Raw genomic sequence first — 27,602 nt, 5'->3', positions numbered from 1 at the left:
TACGATTAAATAAATTTACCCCACAAGAGAACTATGCTCTTCTCACAGCTTATGCTAGATCCTGGAATGGAAATGAGCTCATGGAAGAGATGCTGTTTGCCAGGATTAAAAACAAATACTTGGGAACTGACTAATTTCAAAGTTAAAAATTACATAAATGAGAACAGTATACCATTTGAGAATATAGATGCCAGTGCAATTGATAGAGCCATTTCGATAGTTGGTCAGAGGGTTCATCATACTGAAAGGGCTTTTCCAGGAGTGAAAACAAGAGCCACATTTGTATTGAAATTTTAAAAAAATAATAAAATCAACTGCTCAAATATCTGGTTGAAATTACCCATGAACCCTTCCCCCATTCCTGGCAGCATAATTTAATAGTTTCTCAAATCTCAATTGAATATCTTTGCCTTTTATTGAATTATCTGGCAAAATTACATCATGTACAAAGTAAACATAGCATTTACATCTTTTGAAAGACACGAGGACAACATGCATGTATAAGGATTGCTATCAAAAAAATTGTGCGCACCAAGGGGTTTACCGAGTAATTTTAGCAGTTCTTGTCCGTAATCGCCTCTTCATGATTAAATGATCACTTTCCTTTTCATTCAGCTCTATTATCTGCAATGTTTTAAAGTTTAATGGTTAAATTTTGCAACTTGTGCAGAGAACAAACTTATTTGAATGATAATTATTCCCATCAATAACTATAATGGGTTACTGGATTCCACAAATCAAATGATATTCTTAGCATTCCAAAATAATAAATCAATTGCAGCTCCAAAGCAAATGACAATATCTGATGCTTTTATTTTGTGATTACTCTTAGTAATAATTGTAAATTGTGCATTAAGTGAATTCTGTGACCATCTCTAAGCAAAACTATGCCTTTCTATACTAATTATAATACTTCAAAAATTACTTCACATTATAAAATCATCCACCATAATGTCAATATTATTCAAAAACAATCCTTCAATTAAAAAGTAATGGCACCTTCTTGAAAACAAAAAGAAACCAGAATTACACTTACTGGCTGAGATGGGAAATTCATGGGCGATGATATATCTTGCTTATAGAGCTTTCGCTTTGCTCTTTTGGCTTTTGAGCTATTACAAGCTTCCACTTCCAGGTTCTTGGGGGAACTCAATGACTCCATTAATTTTTTGGCTGAAAATCAATATAAATTATAAACAAGTAATTCCTACAAAGTCTGAAACAAGTGGTATTTTAATAATAAACACTACAATTTTATGGCAGACTTTGAGCATCAGAGCAAAAGCAAACTTATCTAATTAAGACCAAAATTACAATCCATCATGAATATGCAGCATACAGTAACTTGTCAATTTTAAAATGATTGCTCGTGTTTTGCAGACAATTAATGTGCCAACATAATGGGGTGGATTATGGGTGAGAGTACCCATGCAAATCCAGGGGCATGTTCCAGTTTGCAAAAAATCTTAGGTAACAGTGAGATACTGCATTTTGGACAACCTTACCTGTAATAAAAAATAGGAATGGGTTTTTACCAGAGAGGCAATGTAATTGTTTACTTTCACACGAAGGTAGTAAAAGCAAAATTAAATAGTCCTTCAAGCAAGTTTTTATTGTGTTTTAGTGAATGTGCCATATCCAACCTCACTTGAAATTTAGGTGGAATTTACCAGTGAAACCAGTTACTGTGGATTAGGTGAATTCCAGCAGGACTACTCTGCTGGAAATTCAGTGGTGTAATTGTCCGAATCTCTACAACCCATGATTTCACGATCTACAAATGCAAGATGCTCTCAGTTCTTGGGTTACTTTGACCAATGAAATACTACATTTAAGTCGAGGCACAATTTGAAGTGTGCAAGTTTCCACAAAGTTAGTGTTTTAATGATTCTTGGACTGTGCACAGAAGTAGGCTCTTCAGCCCTCCCAGTCTGCATTGGCCATCAAAACACTTGGTCACACAAATAACAGTTGATGTTCACCCATTTTGCAGCTCACCTACACATTACAGTTGCTAATTAATCTACCATGTGGGATGCGAGAAAAAACAGAAGCTCCCAAAAGAAACCCACGTAGGCATAGGAAGAATATTCATTCTCTACACAAAAAGCATCAGAAATAGATTGAACCTGTGTGTCAGCAAAGCTGAGGGCCAACAACTCCACCATCTGCCAGTGATCTGGATTTGGGTTCAAATCCCACACGGTCTGTAAGGAATTTATACATTCTCCCTGTGTCTGCATGGGTTTTCTCTAGGGCTCTGGTTTTCTCAAACCGTTCAAAACATACCGGGGGTGTAGGTTAATGGGGTGTAGGTTAATGGGGTGTAAATTGGGCAGCACAGACTCATGGGCCAAAAAGGCCTGTGACCGTGCTGTATGTCTGTCCTGCACAAGAATTGTTCAGTGTTCGCATCATGAAACTTGTTTCAATTGGAACAGCCTAACCACAGACAAGAAGATTAAAAAATGTAAACCATTACCAATTTCCCCAGTTATTCCATCGTCAAGTACAAATTTTAAAGTTAGCTTGGCAAACAAATCTGGGAGTACACTGACCTTTGCTCTGAAGAACTGTTGGAGAATTTTGCAATAAATCTCCAATTTTTTGTAAAGTTCCATCTTTCTTTTTATGTGACGCAAGACTTGAGACAGAGGGATTTTTTACCAAGCCAACAGCTGTAACGTTTACATCCTGAAATAATAAACCTTCAATTAAGACCAATAATTCCTTAAAATGATATTGCCATACAGTCAATTCATATTTAAAGATATTGCAAAGACAAGAATTTCTTCATGTATTTTCCAACAAGAACATTTACAACAAACTGAAGGATTCTGTCTTCAAGTTTCATTTCCTTTAGCCATAAACCAGCAAAATGACTAGGATTTTCAAAGTCAAATCTTAAAAAGTGCTGAATTGATTTAAAATGGGCAAATTACTTCTGCTTTAGTCTTTAGTGTATTGAATTCTATAAGTATATTTCATGCTTTTTTGCAAACATACACTGGATGATAATTAAAACTACTTCCCACCCCGTTGAGTACAGGAGCAGCAAAGTCATCCAAAAGATCTTGGTGAGACACAGTATTTTGTGCAGTTCTGGTCATCCAACTGTCAGAAAGATAATCAGTAAGCGAGAAAGAGTATAGAAAAAATTCACAAAGATATTACCAGGACTGGTGGGCTTGAATTACAAGGAGATTCTGGATTGGTTTTTCTCCCTGGAGCATATGAAGCCCAGAAAGAACCCAAGAGGTTTATAAAATGAGGGACACACAAAGTAAATAGTCAGTCTTCTTTGAGGGTAGAAAAAATCTAAAGTGAGCAGATATCTATACAAGGTTTATAGGGGAAGGTCAAGCGCTGAAGAGCTGGCTCTGATTGGGCAACTAAAGCGGCATCGTCTGCAAAGGGTAGTTCACGGACAAGTTTCTCTTGTGTCTTGGTGTGAGCTTGCAGGCGCCTCAGATTGAAGAGACTGCCATCCGTGCGGTACCGGATGTAAACAGCGTCTTCATTGTTGGGGTCTTTCATGGCTTGGTTCAGCATCATGCTGAAGAAGATTGAAAAGAGGGTTGGTGCGAGAACACAGCCTTGCTTCACGCCATTGTTAATGGAGAAAGGTTCAGAGAGCTCATTGCTGTATCTGACCCGACCTTGTTGGTTTTCGTGCAGTTGGATAATCATGTTGAGGAACTTTGGGGGACATCCGATGCGCTCTAGTATTTGCCAAAGCCCTTTCCTGCTCACGGTGTCGAAGGCTTTGGTGAGGTCAACAAAGGTGATGTAGAGTCCTTTGTTTTGTTCTCTGCACTTTTCTTGGAGCTGTCTGAGGGCAAAGACAGCTCTTCAGTGCTTGACGTCCTGCTTTGCGGAAACTGCCAAAATGTTTGGCCTGGAAGTCAGCCTGAAGAAAACTGAGGTCCTCCATCAGCCAGCTCCCCACCATGACTACCAGCCCCCCCACATCTCCATCGGGCACACAAAACTCAAAACGGTCAACCAGTTTACCTATCTCGGCTGCACCATTTCATCAGATGCAAGGATCGACAATGAGATAGACAACAGACTCGCCAAGGCAAATAGCGCCTTTGGAAGACTACACAAAAGAGTCTGGAAAAACAACCAACTGAAAAACCTCACAAAGATTAGAATCCTTAAATGAGCCCCTGATTGAGTTTGTTGTTGAGGAGTGTGATGGTGGAGGGGTAGCAGCTGTTCCTGAATCTGCTGGTGCGAGTTTTGTGGTGCCTATACCTCTTTCCTGATGGCAGCAGTGAGAACACAGCGTATGCTGGGTGCTCTGGGCCCTTGATGAATGCCGCTGGTCTCCAATGGCAGCATTCCCTGTAGATGTTCTCGATGGTGTGGAGGGTTTTCCCTGTGATTTCCTGGGCTGTGTCCACTACCTTTTTGGTGGACTTTACACTCAGGGGTACAAGTGTCCCCCTATCAGACCATGATGCAGTTGGTCAACGCATTATCCACCACATCTCTATAGATATTTGTCAGGGTTTCTAATGTCACTGTCATGTATTTTCCCTTTGAAAATACCCTCACTCGAGAGAAGCTGTAAGCATCTTTATTCGTGCCAAGATGGCGCCAAACTGAACCTCATCATACAATTTAACTCCATGTATATATATGATTATCCAACTGCACGAAAACCAACAAGGTCGGGTCAGATACAGCAATGAGCTCTCTGAACCCTTCTCCATTAACAATGGCATGAAGCAAGGCTGTGTTCTCGCACCAACCCTCTTTTCAATCTTCTTCAGCATGATGCTGAACCAAGCCATGAAAGACCCCAACAATGAAGACGCTGTTTACATCCGGTACCGCACGGATGGCAGTCTCTTCAATCTGAGGCGCCTGCAAGCTCACACCAAGACACAAGAGAAACTTGTCCGTGAACTACTCTTTGCAGACGATGCCGCTTTAGTTGCCCATTCAGAGCCAGCTCTTCAGCGCTTGACGTCCTGCTTTGAGGAAACTGCCAAAATGTTTGGCCTGGAAGTCAGCCTGAAGAAAACTGAGGTCCACCATCAGCCAGCTCCCCACCATGATTACCAGCCCCCCCACATCTCCATCGGGCACACAAAACTCAAAACGGTCAACCAGTTTGCCTATCTCGGCTGCACCATTTCATCAGATGCAAGGATCGACAATGAGATAGACAACAGACTCGCCAAGGCAAATAGCGCCTTTGGAAGACTACACAAAAGAGTCTGGAAAAACAACCAACTGAAAAACCTCACAAAGATAAGCGTATACAGAGCCGTTGTCATACCCACACTCCTGTTCGGCTCCGAATCATGGGTCCTCTACCGGCATCACCTACGGCTCCTAGAACGCTTCCACCAGCGTTGTCTCCGCTCCATCCTCAACATCCATTGGAGCGCTTTCATCCCTAACGTCGAAGTACTCGAGATGGCAGAGGTCGACAGCATCGAGTCCACGCTGCTGAAGATCCAGCTGCGCTGGGTGGGTCACGTCTCCAGAATGGAGGACCATCGCCTTCCCAAGATCGTATTATATGGCGAGCTCTCCACTGGCCACCGTGACAGAGATGCACCAAAGAAAAGGTACAAGGACTACCTAAAGAAATCTCTTGGTGCCTGCCACATTGACCACAGCCAGTGGGCTGATATCGCCTCAAACCGTGCATCTTGGCGCCTCACAGTTTGGCGGGCAGCAACCTCCTTTGAAGAAGACCGCAGAGCCCACCTCACTGACAAAAGGCAAAGGAGGAAAAACCCAACACCCAACCAACCAATTTTCCCCTGCAGCCGCTGCAACCGTGTCTGCCTGTCCTGCATCGGACTTGTCAGTCACAAACGAGCCTGCAGCTGACGTGAACTTTTACCCCCTCCATAAATCTTCGTCCGCGAAGCCAAGCCAAAGAAAGAAGGGGAAGGTATAAAAAGGGAACAGAGGGGCAACTTTTTCCACACAAGGTTGTGGGTGCATTGAAGTGATGGAGGCAGGGAAAAGTGTAACTTTTAAAGACAGACAGAGATGTGAAAAGGTTTGAATGAAATGGGCCAAAAACAGGCAAATAGAAGTAGCTTAGTTCGACAACTTGGTGGAGCCAGAGACTCTAATCATGCTGAATAGCTCCAGGACATTCCACTTTGGGGCTGTTTCATATTATTTTGGAGATTCAGCTGGGCATTTCTTATTCCAAGTCACCCTTCCCAAAAGGAATTTCCCCTTTTGTGTCTAGAGCCCAGAGGATAATGTCACCACCACCACCACCCCCTCCCCCAACCCAGCCATCAATTCAAAGCTGTGCAAATGAATTGGATCAGACTTCTGGATCATCCAATACTGGGCATTCTTGGGAAACTAGGGTTGACAACCACAGCACCAAACAAATAATAACCGCCAGGTAAGTTAAATACAATGGAACCCCGCTGGGGTTTAAAAATAACATACCACAAAAAAAACAGGGGTCACACTTGTGTGCGATATAGATCTAGCTAGGTAGATTGTGGCAGCACTCACCATCATCACCCCTCCCCAACCCGGTTCAGCAGCATTCTCCACACCCCCCCCCCCCCCATGCGATGAATTTCCTACCAAGATAAATGTTACTGTTCTTACTTTAATAATTTAGACGCTCCACTTCTAAACACATCTGCTGCACCACAGGGTAGCTATCCCTAGTACTGCATCTTTAAAATAGGCTCACTTAACTTCCTATCCCAAAGAAAAGAATGTGGATGTTAAGCAGCACATACATTGTATATATCAGGGTCCAATGACTCATTGTGTTATATCCAAATTAGCGTTAAATTGGGATGCATTAAATCAGGGTTCCACTGTACCCAGCCTTTGGAATTTCTCACCCATTCCTGCCTATCAGGTCACCTTCATTCCCAGAATCAAATTCTTGTCCCTAATTTGGATCCCTGGTTTCGCAACCTCTGCAACAAATCCCACTTTCAGTTGATTTTACAGATCCAACATTCCTCGATCACTGATCTTAATGGATCATTTCACCCCTCTCATTCAGCAAGAAGTAAGCCATTTTTACTAGCCAACAACAAACATAACATCCTGATTTCCTCCATCTTCTTTAGGGCTCCGAATCATGTACCGGCATCACCTACAGCTCCTAGAATGCTTCCACCAGCGTTGTCTCCGCTCCATCCTCAACATTCATTGGAGCGACTTCATCCCTAACATCGAAGTACTCGAGATGGCAGAGGTCGACAGCATCGAGTCCACGCTGCTGAAGATCCAGCTGCACTGGGTGGGTCACGTCTCCAGAATGGAGGACCATCGCCTCCCAAGATCGTGTTATATGGCGAGCTCTCCACTGGCCACCGTGACAGAGGTGCACCAAAGAAGAGGTACAAGGACTGCCTAAAGAAATCTCTTGGTGCCTGCCACATTGACCACCGCCAGTGGGCTGATTATCGCCTCAAACCGTACATCTTGGCGCCTCACAGTTCGGCGGGCAGCAACCTCCTTTGAAAAAGACCGCAGAGCCCACCTCACTGACAAAAGACAAAGGAGGAAAAACCCAACACCCAACCCCAACCAACCAATTTTCCCCTGCAACCGCTGCAACCGTGTCTGCCTGTCCCGCAGCGGACTTGTCAGCCACAAACGAGCCTGCAGCTGACGTGGACATTTACCCCCTCCATAAATCTTCATCCGCGAAGCCAAGCCAAAGAATATACCAGAAACAAACACATTTGCCAATACAAGGCAAAGGAACATTATTTTGGCACTGAAAATTTACATTGCTCAATCATTCTCATGGACTGTAGTCCCATTCATAATAAAGTGTTTGGAGGCCTACTATAATTAAAATAGTTGTTGCCACTTCACTGCACACATCATGTCATAATGGCCCATTAGATTTTTGGCACAAATCTTAAAATGTACACACACTTGCATCTGGCACAATGAACTATTAAAATATCCAATAATCCAACAGGCAAGAAGGATACAGCTGTTACAGATTTTAAACATAATAGACAATCAAAATACTTTTTTCTGCTAAGTTTTATTCTTAAATTGTATTTCAATATCCATGCAAAAATATGCAAATTTATTTGACAACAGACCTCAGTTAGAAAATAATTTATCGTTTTGGTTAAGATTGAAGGGTTCAGCTTCTTATCACGAGTTTCATCTTATTTGAAAATAAACACACCCTAATTTTTTTTTAGCACAAACTTTGGCAGAGCACATTTTCCATCATTTGAAGCTTGTACAACATGGCAAGGGAGGAATGGGTCAGAGCATAACTGTGTTATAAGATGTCGTCAAGTTTGTCATGGGAATGTTTGAGGACTTCCTGTACAGAGGGACTGAGTAAAATTTGTTGGTGTTCCACACCATGATATTGCACAGAATCCTTAAAATGCATTGCATCCCTTTCTAGAAGTGCTCTCTTCCTTATCAGAAGGATGGTGCTCCACACCAGTCACTACACTCAATAAATTATTGTTGTTAATTTCTGCCAACTGTTTTTTTTCATGCAAGCAGAAATGCCACAACTGCACTTTTATCTCCTCCCTTCCAACTATTGAGGCACAGAAAAAGGCAAAACAATGATTTATTTGCAGCTGTTCAATCTCATATACTGTATTCAGTGTTCACAATGTGATCTCAACGCTGGAGAAATCAAGACAAGGTGACTACTTGTTAGTGCGGTTGTTTTAGTCCATGCAAGCTCAAGATACTTTTCGTTGAATTCATCTTATTTTGTTTGTTTATTTCTTTTATATCTGTTTAAAGTTGAATGGTGCCATGATAAACAGTATGCTTTGTTTACTCCCATTGCCTGCACTTTCTCTATTCCACTTCCACATAGTATTATTAGTGCAGGAGGCTAAAAGCAGAGCAAAGCCCAATGCAATTTTGAAAACCAGCACCTTATCCTGGCCAACTTTCTGGACAAAATACAAAGTCTCCAACTTCAGGGAAGTCACTTTATAGCATTAGATCTGGTTATTTTTGATGCAAGTCTGTGATATTGAAAAAGTTTATTCAGAGTACATACATGGTATCACGTACAACTCCAAGAGATTTTCCTGCAGCCAGGCAGCATCTCTACTCACTAACTGTAAACTTTACTCAGTCGAAGCAAAAGAAATGCAAACTGACTGCAACTACATTAGTATAAATATTCAGTAATATATAAATAATGAGTAAAGTGTAGCGGCAGCTCCACAGCTCCTGAAAGAGCACACAACCAGATGGGTTGAGCTCAGTGAGCAGAAAACTGGTTATTGCAGGATGCTGGGCTGGACTTGTACTCCCAGTCCAGACCTGGCTGAAAACCACGATGGGGGGTGCTGACGTCACCGGGCATCACATGATTCCCCAGTGTGGGCTTCTGAGCCCTGTGCTGAGAAGGGGAAACCCCCGACGGCACAATTTTGGCCGGCTGCCCTGCCGCGTGGATTACAAGCAGGGCCGGTTCGCCTGTCTAGTGGTGAGCTGCCACACAGCACCCCCCAGAACCGGTGCCAATGTCCTTTTTAGCTGGATGGCCTCGCTTCTTGGGCTAGGCCACAATCTCTGGTTCAGTGGGGTCGAGGTGCGCTGGCTTCAGTCTGTCCGCTGTAAACAGTTCCCGCCTGCTGCTGATGTCCAGCGTGAACGTAGACCCTGAACACTGGACAACCTTGTACGGCCGCTCGTAAGGTCGCTGCAGAGATGCCGCAGGCGGGCCCCGTCAAATAAAAATGTACTCTGCGGAAAGCAACTCACTGGGAATGTGAGATGGCCGTGTGCCATGTCTGGGCGGCGGTGGGGGTGCAAAGGAGTCCAAGCGGGGCCGGAGGTGGGGAAGCAGCGCATGCAGCAGTTGCTGGGGGTTGTGAGGCGTGTTGATGAACTCAACAGGAAGTGCCAGCAGTGTGTCGTAGACGCTCAACTGATGACGCCTGCAGATCTTCCTTGGGCATGGAGCGGATGCCCAGGAGCACCCAAGGCAGTTCGTCCACCCAGTCGGGAACAGTGAGGTGGGCCATAAGTGCCGACTTAAGGAGGCGATGTAGATGCTCGATCAGCCCATTGGCCTGCGGGTGATAGGCCGTGGTGTGGTGTAGCTCGATCCCCAACCAGTTGGCGAGCTGTGCCCAGAGTGCAGAGGTGAACTGGGCACCCTGATCGCTGGTGAGGTGATTTGTAATGCCGAACCGGGCAACCCAACCGTGCAATAGCGCTAGGGAGCAGGAGTCCGTGGAGGCATCCGGCATCGGGAAACCCTCGGGCCAACAAGTGGTGCAGTTCGCCACCATGAACAGGTAACGGTTGCCCCAGGAAATGGGTAAGGGCACGACTATCTCCATGTGAATGTGACTGAACCGTTCCCAGATGTGCTTGAACTCTTGCACGGGCGCCCTGGTGGGCCTGTGTACCTTGCATATCTTACAATGGGTGCAAGTTCTGGCCCAGCCCGTGATCTGTTCCCGCAGCCCATGCCAGACGAACTGCTCTGCCACCATCCTGATGGACGGGTGCGAAAGGTCGTGGATGGATTGGAAGACTTGCCTGTGCCACTGCTAGGGAACCACTGGCCTCAGAGTGCCCATGGAGACATTGCACAGGACGATGCTTCCACCGCTCAGAGTCGGGAGGTCTCGGAACCACAGGCCTGCGATGGCAATCCTGAAGGCTCACATCTCATCTTCGGACTTCTGGTCTCGGGTGAGCTGGTCGAAGTAGAGGCTGAGCGTCAGCGCACAGCTGGCCGGTCGCGAGAGTGCATCGGCGACAACTTTGTCCTACCCCACCTTGTGCCGAATGTCGGTGGTAAACTCCAACATGAAGGAGAGGTGACGCTGCTGGCGGGCCGACCAGGGGTCCTTCGCCATCGCAAGTGCCTGGGTGAGGGGTTTGTGGTCAGTGAAGATGGTAAAAGTCCTCCCCTCCAAGAAATAGCGGAAATGCCGCACTGCCAAGTACATGCCCAGTAACTCAGTCAAATGCACTATACTTGCGCTCTGGTGGGTGGAGAAGCCGGCTGAAGAATGCCAGCGGCTTCCATTGTCCGTTCATCTGCTGCACAAGGATGGCGCCGACGGCTGTGGCAGAAGTATCGACAGAGAGCGCCATATGCAGGTCGGTGTGCAGGTGAGTGAGCATGGTAGCCTTCGCAAGGGTGTCCTTGGTGGCCTCGAATGAACTGCAGGCTTCTGGAGTCCAGGTGAGCATTTTGTGCTTGAATGCTATGAGGGCAAATAGCGGCTGCACGATGCGCGAAACTCCCGGGATGAATCTGTTGAAGTTGACCATACCCGCGAACTCCTGCAGCCACTTGATATTGTCCGGATGTGGGAACTCCTTGATAGTGGCGACCTTTGTAGCGGTGGACATGCTCCCTCGGCCATGATGGTATGGCCCAGGAACTGCATGGACTCTTTCCAAAATAGGGTTGATGGTGAGGCCGAAGTTGGCCAGCCAGGAGAATAGGTGGGCCTTGTGTTGCACTCAATCCCTGCTGGCAATGAGATGTCATCCAAGTAAATGAAGACGAAATCCAGGTCCATGCCCACTGAGTCCATGAGGCGCTGGAAGGTCTGAGCTGCATTCTTGAGCCCGAACGGCATGTGAAGGAATTCGAACAAGCTGAAGGGGGTGATGATGGCCATCTTGGGAATGTCCTCAGGGTGCACCAGGATTTGGTGATTCCCACGCACCAGGTCAACCTTGGAGAAAACCCTCGCACCATGCAGGATGGCCGTAAAGTCCTAGATGTGAAAGATGGGGTAACGGTCAGGAAATGTTGCCTCGTTGAGCCGTTGATAGCCTTAGCAGGGGTGTCAGCCGCCGGAGGCTTTCGGGACCAGGTGGAGTAGAGAGGCCCACGGGCTGTCATACCGCCGAATGATCCCCAGCTCGAACAAATACGGAAACTCCTCCTTCGCCACCTGGAGCTCGTCAGGTGGGAGCCGGTGTGCCTTGGAGTGAACCGGTGGATCCTGGGTGAGATGTGGTGGAACACCCCATGGCGTTTCGAGGCAGTGGAGAACTGTGGCTCGAGGAAGGTCAGAAACTCATCCAGAATTTGCTGGAACTCGTCTCTGGGCGTGCTGATCGTGGCCATCTGCGGCTGCTCTGTGCAGGAGGTGCCGAGGAAAACAGTCTGGAAAGTACAGGCTTCCACCAGAAGCCCTTGGGCAAGAAGTCGGCACCCAGGATAGCTGTCAGAAGGGACTAGACGGTGAACTTCCACGAGAACTTTCGTCGGCCGATCTGGAAGTGTGTCCATCCATCTGGATCTCTGTTGCATTGGCTACACGGAGGGGAGGTCCTCGAGGTCGGCTCGTGGACTCTATGGCTGGGATGACGTTGATCTGGGCCCCAGTGTCGACGAGGAACCGCCAGCCGCTGACCGAGTCCTGCAGGTAGAGGAGGCTTTGTCCTTGCCAGCCGCCACTGCCATTAACAGCGGCCCGGCCTGCTCGTTTCCCTGGAACGACAGTTCCGAGTCTTGGCTCCCCAGCACTGGTGGTAGAAGCAGAGGCCTCGAGCGGATGCCATGCCCCTGGTTATGATCTTGGTGGCCCTTGCAGGGGCTGGATGCTCTAGCACAGCACAAGGGGTGGACTTGGCATGGTCATGCCTGTGCTTCGTAACCTGCTAGACCACCGAGCCCTCCGGGAATCGTTCGAGCCATAGCTCTTGGGCCTTCTGAGTGTGCTTCCTCGGGTCGGTAAAGCTCTCTTGGGCCAGTAACAGCTGGATGTCATCGGGCAGATGGTCGAGAAAAATGCACTCGAAGAGTGGGCAGTTGGTGTGATCACCCATGAGCGCGAGCATCTTGTCCATCAGCTCCATCGGGGACCTGTCCCCCAAGGCATTTGAGGTGCAGCATCTGAGCGGCACGCTGGTGCCTGGATAATCAGAGGGATCCAATGAGCACTCGCTTGATGGTCTCATATTTGTCTTTGGCGGGTGGGTGCTGAATGAGGTGCAGCATGCTTTTGGCGGTGGCCTGGTCCAGGGTGGCGACCATATGGTAGAATTTAGTCATGTCGGATGAAATCTGGCAGAGGTGAAATTGAACCTCCGCGTGGCCAAACCAGGTCTCCGGCTCCTGAACCCAGAAGTCAGGCAGCTTGACGGCTATAGCACTGATCCCAGGTTCACTCATGATAGGTTCAAAGATGTTTGAACCAGTCGGGGTCACCAATTGTAGCGGCAGCTACACTGCTACTGAAAGAACACACAACCAGACAGGTTGAGCTCAGTGAGCAGATCTGGTTTATTGCAGGCTGTTGGGCTGGACTGATACTCCCAGCCCAGACCTGGCTGAAAACCATGTTGAGGGGTGCCGATGTCACCCGGGCGTCACGTGGTTCCCCCAGCGCAGGCTTCTGAGCCCTGTGCTGAGAAGGGGAAACCCCCAACGGCGCCATTTTGATCAGCTGCCCCGCCGCGTGGATTACAAGTGGGGCCAGTTCACCTGCCTAGTGGTGTGCCGCCACAAAAGTACAAATTGATTGAGGGGTAACAGCTATTCCTGAATCTGGAATTATGGTTCATGTGGTACATGTACCTCCTTCCTGATGGCAGCAGTAAAAACACATTTTGGGTGGTGTTGATTGCTTGCTGGTGCTCTCCGACAGCAGCGTTCCATGTAGATGCTCTTGATGCCAGAGAGTTTGGCCTGTGATGTACTGGGCTGTGTCCATCACCTTTTGCAGGGCTTTTTGCTCAGGAGGTATTGGTGCCTCCAACCCAGGCCATAATGCAGGTGGTCAGCACACTTTCCATCACACACCAGTGGACATTTACCAAAGTTTCTGATGATGCGTCAAACCACTGCAAAGTCCTGACAGAGGATCTGACATCATTGTTAATATGATCGGTCCAGAACAAGTACTCAGAGTGATCCTCAAGAATTTAAGGTTGCTCACTCTCTCCATCTCTAATCCCCATTTTATTACTTTAATCACTATTTATTACATTACTGGAATGTGCACCTCTGGTTTTCCTTTCCTCAGGTCTATAATCAGATCCTTGGTCTTGATTCATCGAGTGAGATGTTGTAGTACACCATTCAGCTAAATTTTACTCATCATCCATTTTTGAACAGCTCACCACAGTGGCATTGTCACATTAAGCCACACAGTCATAGGTGTAAAGAGAGTAGAGCAAGTACTGATGGAGCACCACAGGAATTAGGTGAAGATGACCTTGCCAATTCACACTGACTGAGGTGTGGAAATCCAGGATCCAATTGTAGTTGAATATTAAGGCCCAAGTCCTGGAGTTTGTGAACAAGTTTTGAGAGGATTATCATGTTGAATGCCAACTCTCGTCAATAAAGAGCATTCTGATGTATGAATGTTTGCTGTCCATGTGTTCCAGGGTTTTGTGGAGAGCCAGTGAGATGGCATCTCTGTAGACCTGCTGCTGTGGTAGGCAAATTGGAACAGATCAGTTTCCATTGGCATAATTTTATCTTTTAGTATAGCCAAACTGACCTGCAGCCCTACATTTGGCAATATCTTATACTTTAGGTTTGCATTTTCACCTTTTAACTGCTGTCATTAACCCACTGACTTGGGTGCACAGGAACTCTTGCCTGACATCACACACAGATTCCCTTGGTCCTATCTCTGTGCAAGTTAAAATAGACTTGCTTTCCCCTTTTCCAGATCTGATCTTCAATCTGAAAAGTTGACCCAAATTCCATAGATGCCACCCTACTAGCATTCTGTTATAATACTTGAGAAAAGGGCGATATTTCTTCATGGCACACTGTCCCATAAAACAATTCAAGTAACATATCAACAAAATCATCTTTTTATGAACTCACTTTGTTCATTCATTTCTTCGTACTCAGAACCTACACTCGTGATGAAACGGAACCAACTAATGGAACTTGCTCCATGTTTGGGGATTTAGCAAAAAATTGAAGAGATTCAAAAGAACATGGAAGGGAAAAGTTCTGTGGGATTGAGTGAAGCACACATTTCCTTTGTCAAAAATAATTGTTCAAATTTTCATTTTCATTATTGTGCACCTGTCTTTATGCATTGTATTGTAAATGAAACCAACTTCTCAAGGGTTAAATAGTACACCAACCTCCTTTGAAGCACTATCAATGATGGTAGTAGAAGCTAAGGGAGGTGCATTTCGTATCATTCTGGATACAAATGTATTTTTCTTGTTTTCCCAGTCATCAGCATTCTATACAAAAAAGAAACAGTCACAAAAATGCTTAGCACATTCCATTTTCTGAGTGAAAGGATGTTACCAGCAGGGAGTAGGAAACATTGCAAGACAGCATTTGTGAGTTTCCAGAGATGTTGGAAATGGACCTCCTAGCTAAATTAGTTTTATGTATTTAATATTTGGTTGAGGTTTCTTTTCCCTAACCCCACCCCACATTTCCTCCCCCTCTCTCATTCTCAACACTTCAAACTAAATTTATCCTCACATCATGGATATTCTTTCATCTTGATTCATATAAATTGTGCAACTCCTGAAACCAAACTGAATTATAGACAAGGTCTTGTGATAAAATTATTGCTTCACCAAATTGGCATATTTATGGCCAAAGTTAATGAAAACTACATCTCATCTAAGACTCATAATTCTCCAACATCATCTTGCTCCTTCAAGAAATAAAATGTTTTTTTATTAAAAAAATATGTATATTTTCTCATTAAAATGGTTTTAATTTACAAAATGCAAAGTCTTGCATCCAATTTTACAAAATTATGAAGTGCACCTCATTTTATTCATGGGAGCTTGAAAATATCAAAATGTCATGTTTTATTATTTGGAATCAGAGAAACAAGATCTATTATTTGCACATGATTTTATCCATCAATTTCCCATTGTACTCTACTTAACATGTTGTTCAAAAGTCAATAGAATGAAATATTAGAAGCATAGCCAATGTGCAGTGGCCACTTATTACTTTCATCCAGAGGAATTTTTACCCTTTGTGTCCAAAGCACACCCATGGGGATTCAAATCATAGAAAATAATTTCTCAAGTTTCTGATGGTTTAACCAACACATAAAAGCTGTTAAAATCTATACTTATCACAAATCCAAGAATACCATTAAAATTATTTGCAGATTTCAATCATAAATTTGATTATGCACATCCAAAAATATGGAATTAAACATTACTATTATAAAGCTACAAAAACTCAAATTAAACTTAAATCCTTGAATTGAAATCTTTCCTACAATTTTCCATCACACATGATGACTGATTTGTGAGTCTTGCACCTGTGTCGACTCCAGTTTGCTTATTTGAATCAACCATCATTCCAATGGGGTGTCTATAACCGGTTTACACTTTTTCTTTCAGGGAAAATGTATTGTTTTCTGCCTCTAAGCCCAGAGCCTTAGTTTACCCTCACTTCCCTCAATTTTTGCAAAAGGCAAATCAAAAGTCAAGATTCTGAAAGATACAAAATGTCAAATTTTGAAGAGATTATTATTAACTCAATATGTTAATAGGGTAGCAAAACTACAATGTGACAACATTTTGAAAAAAAAATCAAATTATTTGCTATATTCACTTCAATCTTTGAATTACTTGACAAAATACAATGTCAGGTTTATAGGAAATGTTCTATTTAATACCAGCAAAAATGAAAATAGACTCTCACACTCATCTGCACTAACAGTTGTATTTTGGTTTCCCCAAGAAATAAAAATGTTTACCCTGGTGAGTGTAAAAGTCAAATAGCATCATAGCCAAGTTTCATTTAGTCTCCAACTACTTCAACGTATGTTTGGAATAACAAGACGTACATAGCAAATCGAAGGATCTGTTGCTCAATTGATTTTTCCTTGCTGATGTCTCGGCAGTGATAAGCTTCACTGGAGATTTTCTCTTGAACCTCTGAAAAAAATTTACAGAGGAGATACACCGGCTGTTGGGATTCCATTCTTTGGCTTTACAAACCTAGTTTATATTCCCTAGAGTTTTGAAGTTAGATAATTTAATTGATTTTCTTAAAATGGCAATGAGATTAAGATTTGGACAAATACAAACTAATTTAGTGAGCAGAATGCACTACAGGAGAATAGCTTTAAATTTGTATGTAGAAACTAAATGAAGCAGCACCAAAACTACTCCCACCTTCCCTCTCTTCTCTGCTCTTCCCCCCCACCTCCCCCGTCCCTCAAGGGCTGTAGATTTGGAAAGAAAAATGACAAGATTAAAGCAGAATGATCAAATAATTACTAAATAACAGTAGGGAAAAGGAGTTCAACCTCTGCTAACTTTTACACGGGTCAGTAAAAAGAGAAATCAGTTTCCAAATGAAAACTGTTGCTCTTTTTGCACAATAGATTGCGACTGGATGGGCAAGGCTGATGACATTCAAATAGAACACTGGATTATGAATAATCAACAATCCCAATTAGGTGAGGGAATTATAATTGAAGTAATCTATTTTGCATTCCTTTTCAAAAATCCACAATTTTATTCAGCCACACTAGCCTGTACCTTAAAAGTACCAGTTGCTTTTCCAGCAGGCTGACATCATACTGCTCTTGAGAGTAATTGTAAAATAAGGGAGGGAAAACATATTTAAATACAATCCTAAGAAACCTTGAAAATGTTGTGCCATACTTTAGAAGTATTCATTTAAAATTCACTTCAAAACACTGAGCAGAACATTTTGAAAATGCAACTATATTTATGGATCAAAGAACTTAAAATTGCGATATTTAGAATGTTGATGTAATACGTTGAAATGTTAATGCACCACCAGAGATAAGCAGTTGTTTGTAAATGTTTTACTTGCAACCAGTTTACCAGGGATATACACATGAATGAGGAAATAACAAAACTGAAGATCCGTTCCCACAGCTTCCCCATTCTCAAAGTAAAACATGTAATTTAGCTTAACTGTTCAATCTATTACACAGTCACCTGAATGCACGGAGCCTCGGCAGCTGAATCTTAAGTTGAGATGCATGCGGGTGTTTTAAATCCATGTGCATAAAACTTTCCCAAAAGTGATGGTTGAGAGATGAGTTTTAGCCAGTGAATGAGGGAAGATTCTTCAGAAATAGGGCTATGGGATCTTTTCATTCCACTGAAGAGAGCAAACATACTTTCAATTGATTATCTCTCATCCAAAAATGCCACCGACACTGCTGAATTTTCAGAACCACAAAAGGGTGACCATCCAGAATTTGCACTCGTTTTACATGTGGGTTGCATTTACAAGTCTTCATTAGAAGTGGGCAGCATGGTCTCAGGATTCAGGGGAATAGATTGGAAAAAAATAAGGAAGAACAGTTGATCTCACAGTAGTGAATCTGTGAAATTCTCTGCCCAAGAAAACAGAAAAGCCTGAAAATATCGTGTGCGTGCGTTATTCCTCAACGATGCAAAAATCTCTTTCAGGAATATGGGAAAAAGCGGGGGAAATGGTGCTGAGCCCAGTCAAATCAGGCATAATTTTATTAAATGGCAGAGCAGGCTTGATGAGCCAGATGTTCTACTCCTGCTATTCCTAATGCTTTTTATGGTGAGATGGGATTGCCATTTCCATGGCTGTAACTAGATTCTTAAGAACAAATCAGCAAGTATTTTACAATTTTTTTTTTACCTCTTCCATTGCAAAGCTTTTTCTTTTTCTGTTGTTGGATCTGGGTGGTTTAACACTGATCAAATTGCCACTTGGTTCTTTTACTGACATTTTGTTTGGTTGAAGAGGTGTAAAATGAATCTCCAATTCAGGTTTTGGAAACCTACTTGTCTTTGCTCCATTTTCTGTCAAAACCTCTGAAGAATCTAGGACAGTATCAGACTAAACAACAAAAAAAAGGAAATCTTAGATGATTCATTTCAAAGTTCAAGATTACAAGGTTTTATTTATTAAAAGTGATGGAACTATTTTATTAATTTTAAATCATTCTTAATGTTTGAGCTTAAAGTCAGCCCCATAGCAACCAGTGCTCCAGCCCCTGTTAAAACATCCAAGAAAGCTGCTATTTAATATTTTCTGAACCATACAAGGAATTTGTACTTCAGTTGTCAGCTCATTTGTTGCAACTGGTCCATAAAATCTTCCTGATTTGCCACATCTCCAGTGTGCATCTTTTCAAGCATTTCTGAAGCAAATCTGAACAGAAGTACACAACCTTCTCTCCTCACCTCCACAAGGTTCTCCTTTGCCGAAACTTTTAGCTTTTTTATTTCTTCATCTTTTTGTTTATTGCTGGTTACAAGATTCCCAAGCTGCACTTCCAACTCCTTTACTAAGACATCCCTTTGTATTCGCCACTTCTGCATTTCTTTTTCCTTCTGAATCATTTCAGATGTCAAGTTTTCCTTAAAGAAATAAATGATTAAAACTACTGAATTACTCCAAATAACCCACAAAGTTGCATTTAATATACACAATTATAATTAGCACGGGAGACAACCTCAACCAATGGATTAGTATATTTATTTTCTATTTTTTAAATATTCTGCAATTCCATTCAAGGTGAACTGTGGCAACTTCAAGAATGAGATGTAGGCAAAAAGTACCACCAACAACAAAGTGGAAAAATCATTCATTTTTGAGTCCAAGTATGAGAGTTGATCATCATATACTATATCCTATCCATGTTGATGCACTAAAATTCTGACTTACTGCAGCCACATGTACTCAAGATGCAACAAAGCCATAAATTAAATAACATTCTATGGCACAAAAAGACAATAAATATATGACGGTTAGATAAATATTCACAATTGCACTTAGGTTAAGAAAGCATTGCAAGGCACATCAAGAGTCTAATGGTTGGGGGAAACTCTGCTCCTGAACCGAGATATGGCCAGACTTCAGGCTTCTGAAGGGAGCAGAGAAGAGATTGCGACCAAAATGATGAGGACCCTTGATGATGAATACAAAAGAGAGAAATGTAAACAATAAGGAAACTTTGCGATACAAAAAATAAATATTCAATTGTGGCGTTGCACTCGCTCAGGGCAAACCGGCACCGCTTATCACGCCACGTGGAGGGGCAGCCCTGGGAAAAATGGCACCATTGTGGGTTTCTTCCTCAGTCAAACCTCCCGCGCGGCATGCGCCCCAGCCAGGCGTGACATCATCACGCACTTGGTGACCGAACCAACACTGCCCTTAAAAGGGGTACATGCCAGATTCAAATAAAACAGTCGTTAACGACCCTCAACGTGATGGCTGTGCTTCTTTCACTGCTCACACAATAATAAATAACGTGCAAAGTAAGATTTTTTAAAATGAGTGAGTTTATTGTTTAGGAGTCTGGAAGGAATTACCTTTATTTTACTCTCAAATTCCCTTCTAGTTATTTATTTTGGTGTCCTTGTTTCCTATTACTTTCAGGATAAGAATTTTTTTTTTGGTAAAGTTTGCATCAGAGCAGGAAAACCCATTTTTCACTTTTAGATGATCTTGAGGTTCTCAAAGCAATACTACATCCTAAACTGAATGACTAATTTTTCCCCTCATAGACAGCATTATTTTATATACCAAGGAGAAATATAATCTAGCTGTCAAGATCTTTCTTAACACAAGGAACATTCCAAAGTTGTTTCATTTGCAGCACTCAGTTACCATGTGTCCTATTATTTAAACTAGCATCCCCGACGTGAGATAGAATCAAAGTGTTTGGGATGTAGTATCAGCAATCAATAATAGAACTAAAGTGAATAAAAAGGCAATTAGTTTGTAGACTTTAAATATAAAGCTTGTATGCAAAAATTGGCATCTTCATATCATGATTAAATCTGAACAGACATTTCTTACCATTTCTGACTGCAATTTAGAATAACGTTCTCTTTCCTCTGTCCATTTTCTCATTTCTTTATTGCGCCTTTCTTCAGCTTCCTTTACTTGCTTAAGGAGAAGCATTTTCTCATCAAGCCATTTCTGCCGATTACATCTCTGCTTATCTTCCATTTCCTAAAGAAATGAATCAGTTTCACTTGGAAGACTATGTAAGATTAATTTTGTGAGAGGTGAGAGTAGATATAGGACTATTAGAAAATGACAGTGGAAAAGTGGGAAACAAGGGAATGGCAGAGGAACTAAATGAGTACTTTGCATCATTCTTCAATGTGGAGGACATAAGCAATGTGCCATATGTCCAAGGATATCAGGGAAACGTACCAGTTACTATTTTAAGGGAAAAGATGTTCAGAAAGCTAGTGGTTTGAGGGTGGGTAAGCCCCCCAGACAAGTTGGACTACAATTGTACCCTTGGGTTCTGAAAGAAGTAGTGGTAGAGATTGTGGCAGAATTAGTAATGATATTTCAGCTCCCACAGCTGAAATCACAAATGGCTCCACACTATTCAAGGGAGGGAGGAAGCAGAAAAAAAATTGTAGACCAGTTAGTTGGATGTCAATGGTTGGGAAGATGTTAAAGCCAATTATGATGAGATGACAGAATAGGCCAAAGCCAGCATGGTTTCCTCAAGGAAAATCTTGCTTGACAAACAAACCCATTGGAATTACTTGAAAAAATGACAAGTAGGCTGGATAAGGGAGATACAGTGAAATGTTGTGTTTTTGGATTTTCAGAAGGACTTTGATAAGGTGCCACACGAGTCTACTTAACAAGAACCCATGATATAACAAGAAATATATTATCGAGGGTAGAGTATTGAAAGGAAGCTGCGAGTTGGAATACAGGAATTATAATCTGGTTGGGTGCCAGTTGCTAGCAAGGGCCAGTGTTGGGACTGCTTTTTAAATGACATACAGTATATTAATAATTTTCATTTGGGAATGAATGGCTTTGTGGCCAAGTTTGCAGATGATACAAAGGTAGGTGGAGGAGCAAACTGTGTTGAGGAAAAAGGGAGGAAGCAGAACTTTGACAGATTAAGAGAATGGGCAGTGAAGTGGCAAATTAAATACAATATCAGAAAGTTTACAGTTGTGCACTTTGGTTAAAAAATAAATGGGTAGATTTTTTTTTAAATTAGGAAAATACCCAGATACAAAGGGACTTTAAAGCCCTCGTACAGGATTGCCTGTAGGCAAACTTGCACGTTGAGTCGGTGGTGAAGAAAGCAAAAACAATGCTGGCATTAATTTCAAGAGGAATAGAATACAACAGGGATGTAATACTGAGGTTTTAGAAGGCACTGTTGAGACCTTATTTGCAGGACTGTGAGGAGTTTTGGGCTCCTCATTTAAGAAAGGATGTGCTGACATGAGAGGGTTCAGAGGAGGTTCACAACAATGAATCCTGGAATTAAAGGGTTAATGTACAAGGAGCATTTGACAAATCTTGACCTGGATTCATTGGAATTTAGGAAAATTGGTGGGGGGCGGGGGTGAAGAGATCTCATTGAAACACGTTATATGTTGAAATGCATGGAGGAAGTAGATGTAGAAAGGTTGTTTCCCATTGTGAAAGAGTCTAGGACAAGAGGACACAACTTCAGAATTGAAGAGTATCCATTTCAAACAGAATTCAGAGGAATTGCTTAAGCTATAGAATGGTAAATCTGTGGAATTTGTTGCCACAGGCCGCTGTGGAGGCCAGATCATTGGGTGTATTTAAGCAGTTTCTTGATTAGCCAGAGCATCAAAAGTTATGAGGAGAAGGCCAAACAGTGGGACTGAGTGGGGAAAATGGATCAGCTCTTAATTAAATGGCAGAGAAGACTGGACAGCTGAATAACCTATTTCTGCTCCTGTCTTATGGTCTTATTAGTTGATGTCATTTAATGCTCAAACTCCTCCAATTGAAAACAAATACTGTATAAAGTTATAAAATTAGTCTAAATATTAAAAAAACAAATTCACTTGTGGAAATTATTTTCGTGTCTCATTCTAAACTTTGATAATTAGATGATTATCACAATTTGACAGTATGGACTGCTGTGGTACCTTGTCTCAACTACCAGTTCTCCCTCAAATAAAAATATAGTGTATAAACATCCTATCTTTGGAGATCAATCCTTTGAACAGAAAGCTGTTTTCTTAAACTAGAAAGCGAGGGAAGGTATGCAAGCATCCAAAAAAGGTAGAGAGTATCAGTGCAGGAAAAAGATTAGAAAGGAAAAGAAAACTTCATACAGGAGTTGCTGGAGTCTCATTTTTACACCTCAACTAAATGACTTCCAACTATCTTCAATAGTCCAGCATTGTATTGAAACAGGACCCTTGAATGCAGTTCCCAAACATCAATCTTCTAAATTGATAGCTATTTTTGAAAAATAAAACTCACCACCAGCTGCTTTTTCAAATCTTGAATTTCTTCTGGAAATTGTATTTCTGTATTGTGTTCAAGGGTATCACATTTCTTCTCAAATTCTTTTACTTGGCACCTCCACTTTTCCAATTCTAGAGAAAGAAAACAAAACTCCTTTAATGAACTTTCTGAAAATGTACGGCAAAAGCTAAAAAACTCTTCAAATGTTGAAATGTCTCATCAGAATACAAGATTCTCAAAGATTATTTTGCTAGAAATCAGCTGTAATAAATTAATGATGACTCCTGCAGACTTTCTCGGTTTTAAATTAGATTTATCAATTAAACTTTGTAAGAAACAAATTACTTTTTGATGGATCAAAACAGTTAATTTCAAGAGCCCAACTACAAGAATAGTCCCCTTTGGTCAGGGACTAACGGGTTGTGCAATTATTTGAATTTTCAACCTTGAGCATCCTCATTTCTACTGAGCACTACTTTGCGGTCAGCAATCAATGGTCTAATCGAACAATCACCTGCATTAAGTTCTTCAATCTCTTTCAACTTGGCTTCAAGTAATTCATCTTGCTTGGTTTGTGTTTCCTCTTGTTCGGTTAATGTAAATTTCATATCTTCAATTATTTTCTCTTTGTCTTGAAGTTCTTGATGCAAATTGTAACAGATGATCAACAATAAATTCACATTAAACAGATTTTGAACTCTAACCTTAAAAATGAGGATACAGATAGTTCCTGACTTATGATGTTTCAATTACAATGGAATCCGTACTGCACTTCAAATTTTGGCTAGGCTATGATATTCCGTGTCTCCCAAAAGTCACTTTAAAAGCTTATTTAAGGGGTCAAATAATTACCTATACCTCCAGAATTAAAAAAATATACAAGGGAGGTAGACAAATTAGAACAAGAAATACATTATTTGGAGAAGGACCTACAATTGAGAAGCTCAGAAAGGAAGCGAAGAGTACTTATTAATAAAAAGCTCCAGTATAATATGCTACAAACTTACAACATAGAAAAAGCAATAATGAGAACAAAACAGAGAAACTAAGAGCTAAGGGAAAGAGCTCAAGGTCCTATCTTGACAACTGAAAACAGAACAGGTTTCTCGAACAATTAATGCAATTGAAACAGAAGACAATAGAATCTGATAAACATAGGGAATTAATGAAGCATTTAAATAATTTTACTCCAAATTATATAAATCGGAATCTCAAGGAGATTAATAAAATAAATAATTTGTCACAACTGACTTTATCCAATTTGGATTTGGCTGAACAGATTGGAGATCGAGGAGGCATTAAATTCATTACATATTAATAGATCTCCCAGCAAGAATGTTTTTTCACCAGAATTCTATGAAGGATTTATTAATGCCTCTCTTTATGGAGGTATTGACCAAGGCAGTTGGATCACATACTTTGTCAGAATCCTTCTCAACAGCAATAATAACAGTAATCCATAAGAAAGATAGGAACCCATTGAAAGTGTCATCATTTAGGTCAATTTCTTTGTTAAATACAGAGTATAAAATGCTAGCAATCTATTTAGATTGATCCTTATTTATCAATTTGGGCAAAAGTTTTGCCAGACAGGATTTGTAAAGAAAAGGCAATTAGCAGAAAATGTAACAAGGCTACTTAGTATCATTCATTTGGCCCAGAAAAGAGGCAAATTAAGTGTGGCAGAGTCTGAAGAATGCCAGGGGGAGGAATCCAGACCAACAGCCAAAAGATGTTAATGGGATACAACAGGAACAGTGAAAACTGATTTTGGTTATGAGAGAGGGGAAAAAGATAAAGGGGGAAGAAAGGGGAATTTAACAGAAATTGGAGGTCTGTGTTAATGCCATCTAATTAGAGGCTGCACAGTCTGAAGATAAGATGTTGCTCCTCCATTTAATGGGTGGTCTCAGTCTGGCAGTGCATGAGACCACGGATAGACATGTCAGCAAAGAATTGGGATGGGGAATTGAAATGGGTGGCCACTGGAGTATCAACTCTATTGCAGCAGCAGACAGAGTAGAGATGCTCAAAGTGATCTCCCAGTCTCTCCGACAGAGGAAATCACAACGAAGAATACCAGATGCAGCAGAATGACCCTTGCAGATCCACAAGTGAAACGTTGCCTTACTTGGAAGGACTGTTTGGGGCCCCCGAATGGTGGTGAGGGAGAAGGTCTGGGCACAAGTGGAGCATCTCCTGTGGTCACAGGGATAGGTGCCAAGGGGATGATTGGTGGGAAGGGAGCAGTCAGATCCTAAAAAGGCAACAGAGAAGGATGGGTTTTGATATGATGATCTCTAGTTTCATAATAAAGTTGGATATTAATTGTTTACACGTTAATGTAGGAGGACACAGTAAAGCAATTTAAAATTATTTGCATTTCAGAAGGGCAGCTTGAGTTTTTACTCCACGCATGTATCACAGAACAGCTCTAGAATTTTGAGTATTTGACAAAATTGGTCCACCTAGATACAGAAAGGAATAATTAAACTATTTGTAGTGTATGCTCATATAAGTGTACAAACTTTGAATTTTAGAAATCAAAGATAAGGCTGCAGCACATGAGTAATGGTTATTAAAGGAAGCTAGAATATCAAAGAATATCACTGTGTGGGTGCATCTGAACAGATTGTAAATTGCCTTTAAGAACAAATTGTTAAAAATTAGGACATTTGAAATTTTTGAACATGGGTTTAAATGAATTGGAAGTATTCTTATTACAGACTGTGATGAGCTGGAAGGAAATTAGGAGATGAATAAAGTGTGATACAGAAATGTAGTTGGACAAAACCTCAATACACAAACCAAATTAATGAGGCTGTATTAGATAGCAAGACTAAAGAGATGACTACAAAACGATTTGGCAAGTGGATGCAGGTGAGGTCTAGGAAAGATAGTCAATGAAGTCAAAAGAGTAAACACAATGAATCAAGGTGGAGATGAAAGAACCAGTTTTACAGTACTGGGAGAGCAAGTATTTTAATTGAGATGGAGTAGAACAAAGCAGGAAATCCAAAGAGGAGGATCTTGTCAGAGAGATGCAGGGAAAAATGGGGAACCATTTGGTAAGAAGTGGTACCCCACTAATGGATTGCCTCACCATAAAAGCTTTGATAGAATCTTTTTAAAAAGGTTATGAGAGGGTTTCGAAAAGTTCGGCCACAGGACCTATTTTTCTGTTTCATACCTTGCTTCTAATTATTCACAATAAATTTGTTACTGATAGACAACCTCTCAAACACTCAAATGAAGCTCCCCAAGCTTCCAAAATCATTAGTATCTAAATAAAGCCACTGTTGTCAAAATCTCAATCATATATTTTTATTGAATACCTTTGGTAGTCTGTAAAAGATGTACAGCTTCTTCAACCTTGACAGCTGGCACAATGCATGAATCAGACGTTAGTTTGTTTTCTTCATTTGATCTCTGTATCAAAGTATTATGGAAGCAATGTAGAAATCAAAGAAATGTGTCAACAACTAAGGAATATATTTAAAAACAAAAAAAACTGATTATTTTGTTCCATAAATTTTAGACATTTCCAACAAATACTGTATAGCTCTTAATGCAATTACAAGGATCCTTCTGGTGATTATGTGGAGCTCCTGTGGCCGATAAAAGGAAAGGGTTGCTAAAGTGGAGCAGCCATTTTTGGTGGGGGAAGTGCGTGAATGGGACTTTGTGGCTTCAGTGAGCAGAGGCTGCTTAGTAAGGAGGATGGCTGTCAGGGCAGTGGAATGCTCCTCCTGCCATGTTGGAAATCAAGGATACTTGTGGTATCCCTGCAGACATCTGTGGGAGGTGTACCCAGCTGCAGCTCCTGACAGACAACTCAAGAAACTAAGGTTACAGTTGTATGTACTCAGGATAACCAGAGATGCTGAAAACATTATGGATGAGTCTTTCACTGAAGTGATTATATCCAAGGGGCCACCAACAAATGGAAGGGTGACTACTAGGTGAGTCAAGGGGAGTATGCTGACAGTCCAGAGTTCTGTGGCACTCTTAAATAACAGCGATATTGCTTTCAATAGTGTTTTGGGGGTGGGGGGAGAAGTGGTGGGATTGAAGAAGCAGCTTCAGGGGCTAGCAGCAACAGTCAATCAGTGGCTCTAACCACCTCAGAGGCTCAGAAGGCAAGGGTGACAGTGAGTGGAGATACAATAGTGAGCAGAACAGTGGGCATCAACATGAAATTCAGTGGCTGTGGAAGAGATGCCAAGATCAAGTGTTGCCTTCTGAGTGCCACAAAGCATTAAAGAATAGTCAGGCAAGGGTGAATTATTCTACACATTGATACAAATTATAGAGGTAGATCAAGGGACGAGATCCTGTAGAAGTAGGAAGATCAGCTGGATGAATTTGTGGCTGTGGAGCTAGTGCAGGGGACAGAGATTTAGGTTTTTGAGAAAAGTTTAGCAGGCATGAGAAA

General features: G+C 42.0%; 1 protein-coding gene across 15 annotated transcripts in view; it reads right to left on the bottom strand.

Annotated features, from left to right (window-relative positions):
- Nucleotides 1-27,602, bottom strand: part of LOC138744435 (kinesin-like protein KIF20B) — a 262,166-nt gene that overhangs the window by 156,595 nt on the left and 77,969 nt on the right. For 9 of the 15 annotated variants that reach the window (XR_011345532.1, XR_011345530.1, XR_011345534.1 and 6 more), the window contains exons 24-33: nt 26,503-26,596; nt 23,682-23,807; nt 23,183-23,298; nt 20,747-20,902; nt 19,123-19,299; nt 18,575-18,775; nt 15,070-15,174; nt 2,559-2,694; nt 1,037-1,173; nt 533-624 (exon numbers count right to left, since the gene is read on the bottom strand). Coding sequence is in view for 9 of the 15 variants with exons in the window: in XM_069900597.1 (XP_069756698.1) it covers nt 541-624; nt 1,037-1,173; nt 2,559-2,694; nt 15,070-15,174; nt 18,575-18,775; nt 19,123-19,299; nt 20,747-20,902; nt 23,183-23,298; nt 23,682-23,807; nt 26,503-26,596 (1,332 nt within the window). In the remaining 6 variants the exon portion in view is untranslated. Of the gene's footprint in view, nt 1-392; nt 625-1,036; nt 1,174-2,558; nt 2,695-15,069; nt 15,175-16,182; nt 16,405-16,760; nt 16,852-17,895; nt 18,056-18,574; nt 18,776-19,122; nt 19,300-20,746; nt 20,903-23,182; nt 23,299-23,681; nt 23,808-26,502; nt 26,597-27,602 lie in introns of those variants that run through there. The other 6 variants (XM_069900594.1, XM_069900598.1, XM_069900599.1 and 3 more) reach the window with 5 other exon arrangements.

The sequence above is a fragment of the Narcine bancroftii genome, chromosome 10, assembly GCF_036971445.1.
Source record: "Narcine bancroftii isolate sNarBan1 chromosome 10, sNarBan1.hap1, whole genome shotgun sequence".
NCBI lineage: Eukaryota > Metazoa > Chordata > Chondrichthyes > Torpediniformes > Narcinidae > Narcine > Narcine bancroftii.
Note: the sequence above shows the minus strand (reverse complement) of the source record. Positions and strands in the feature narration are given on the sequence as shown.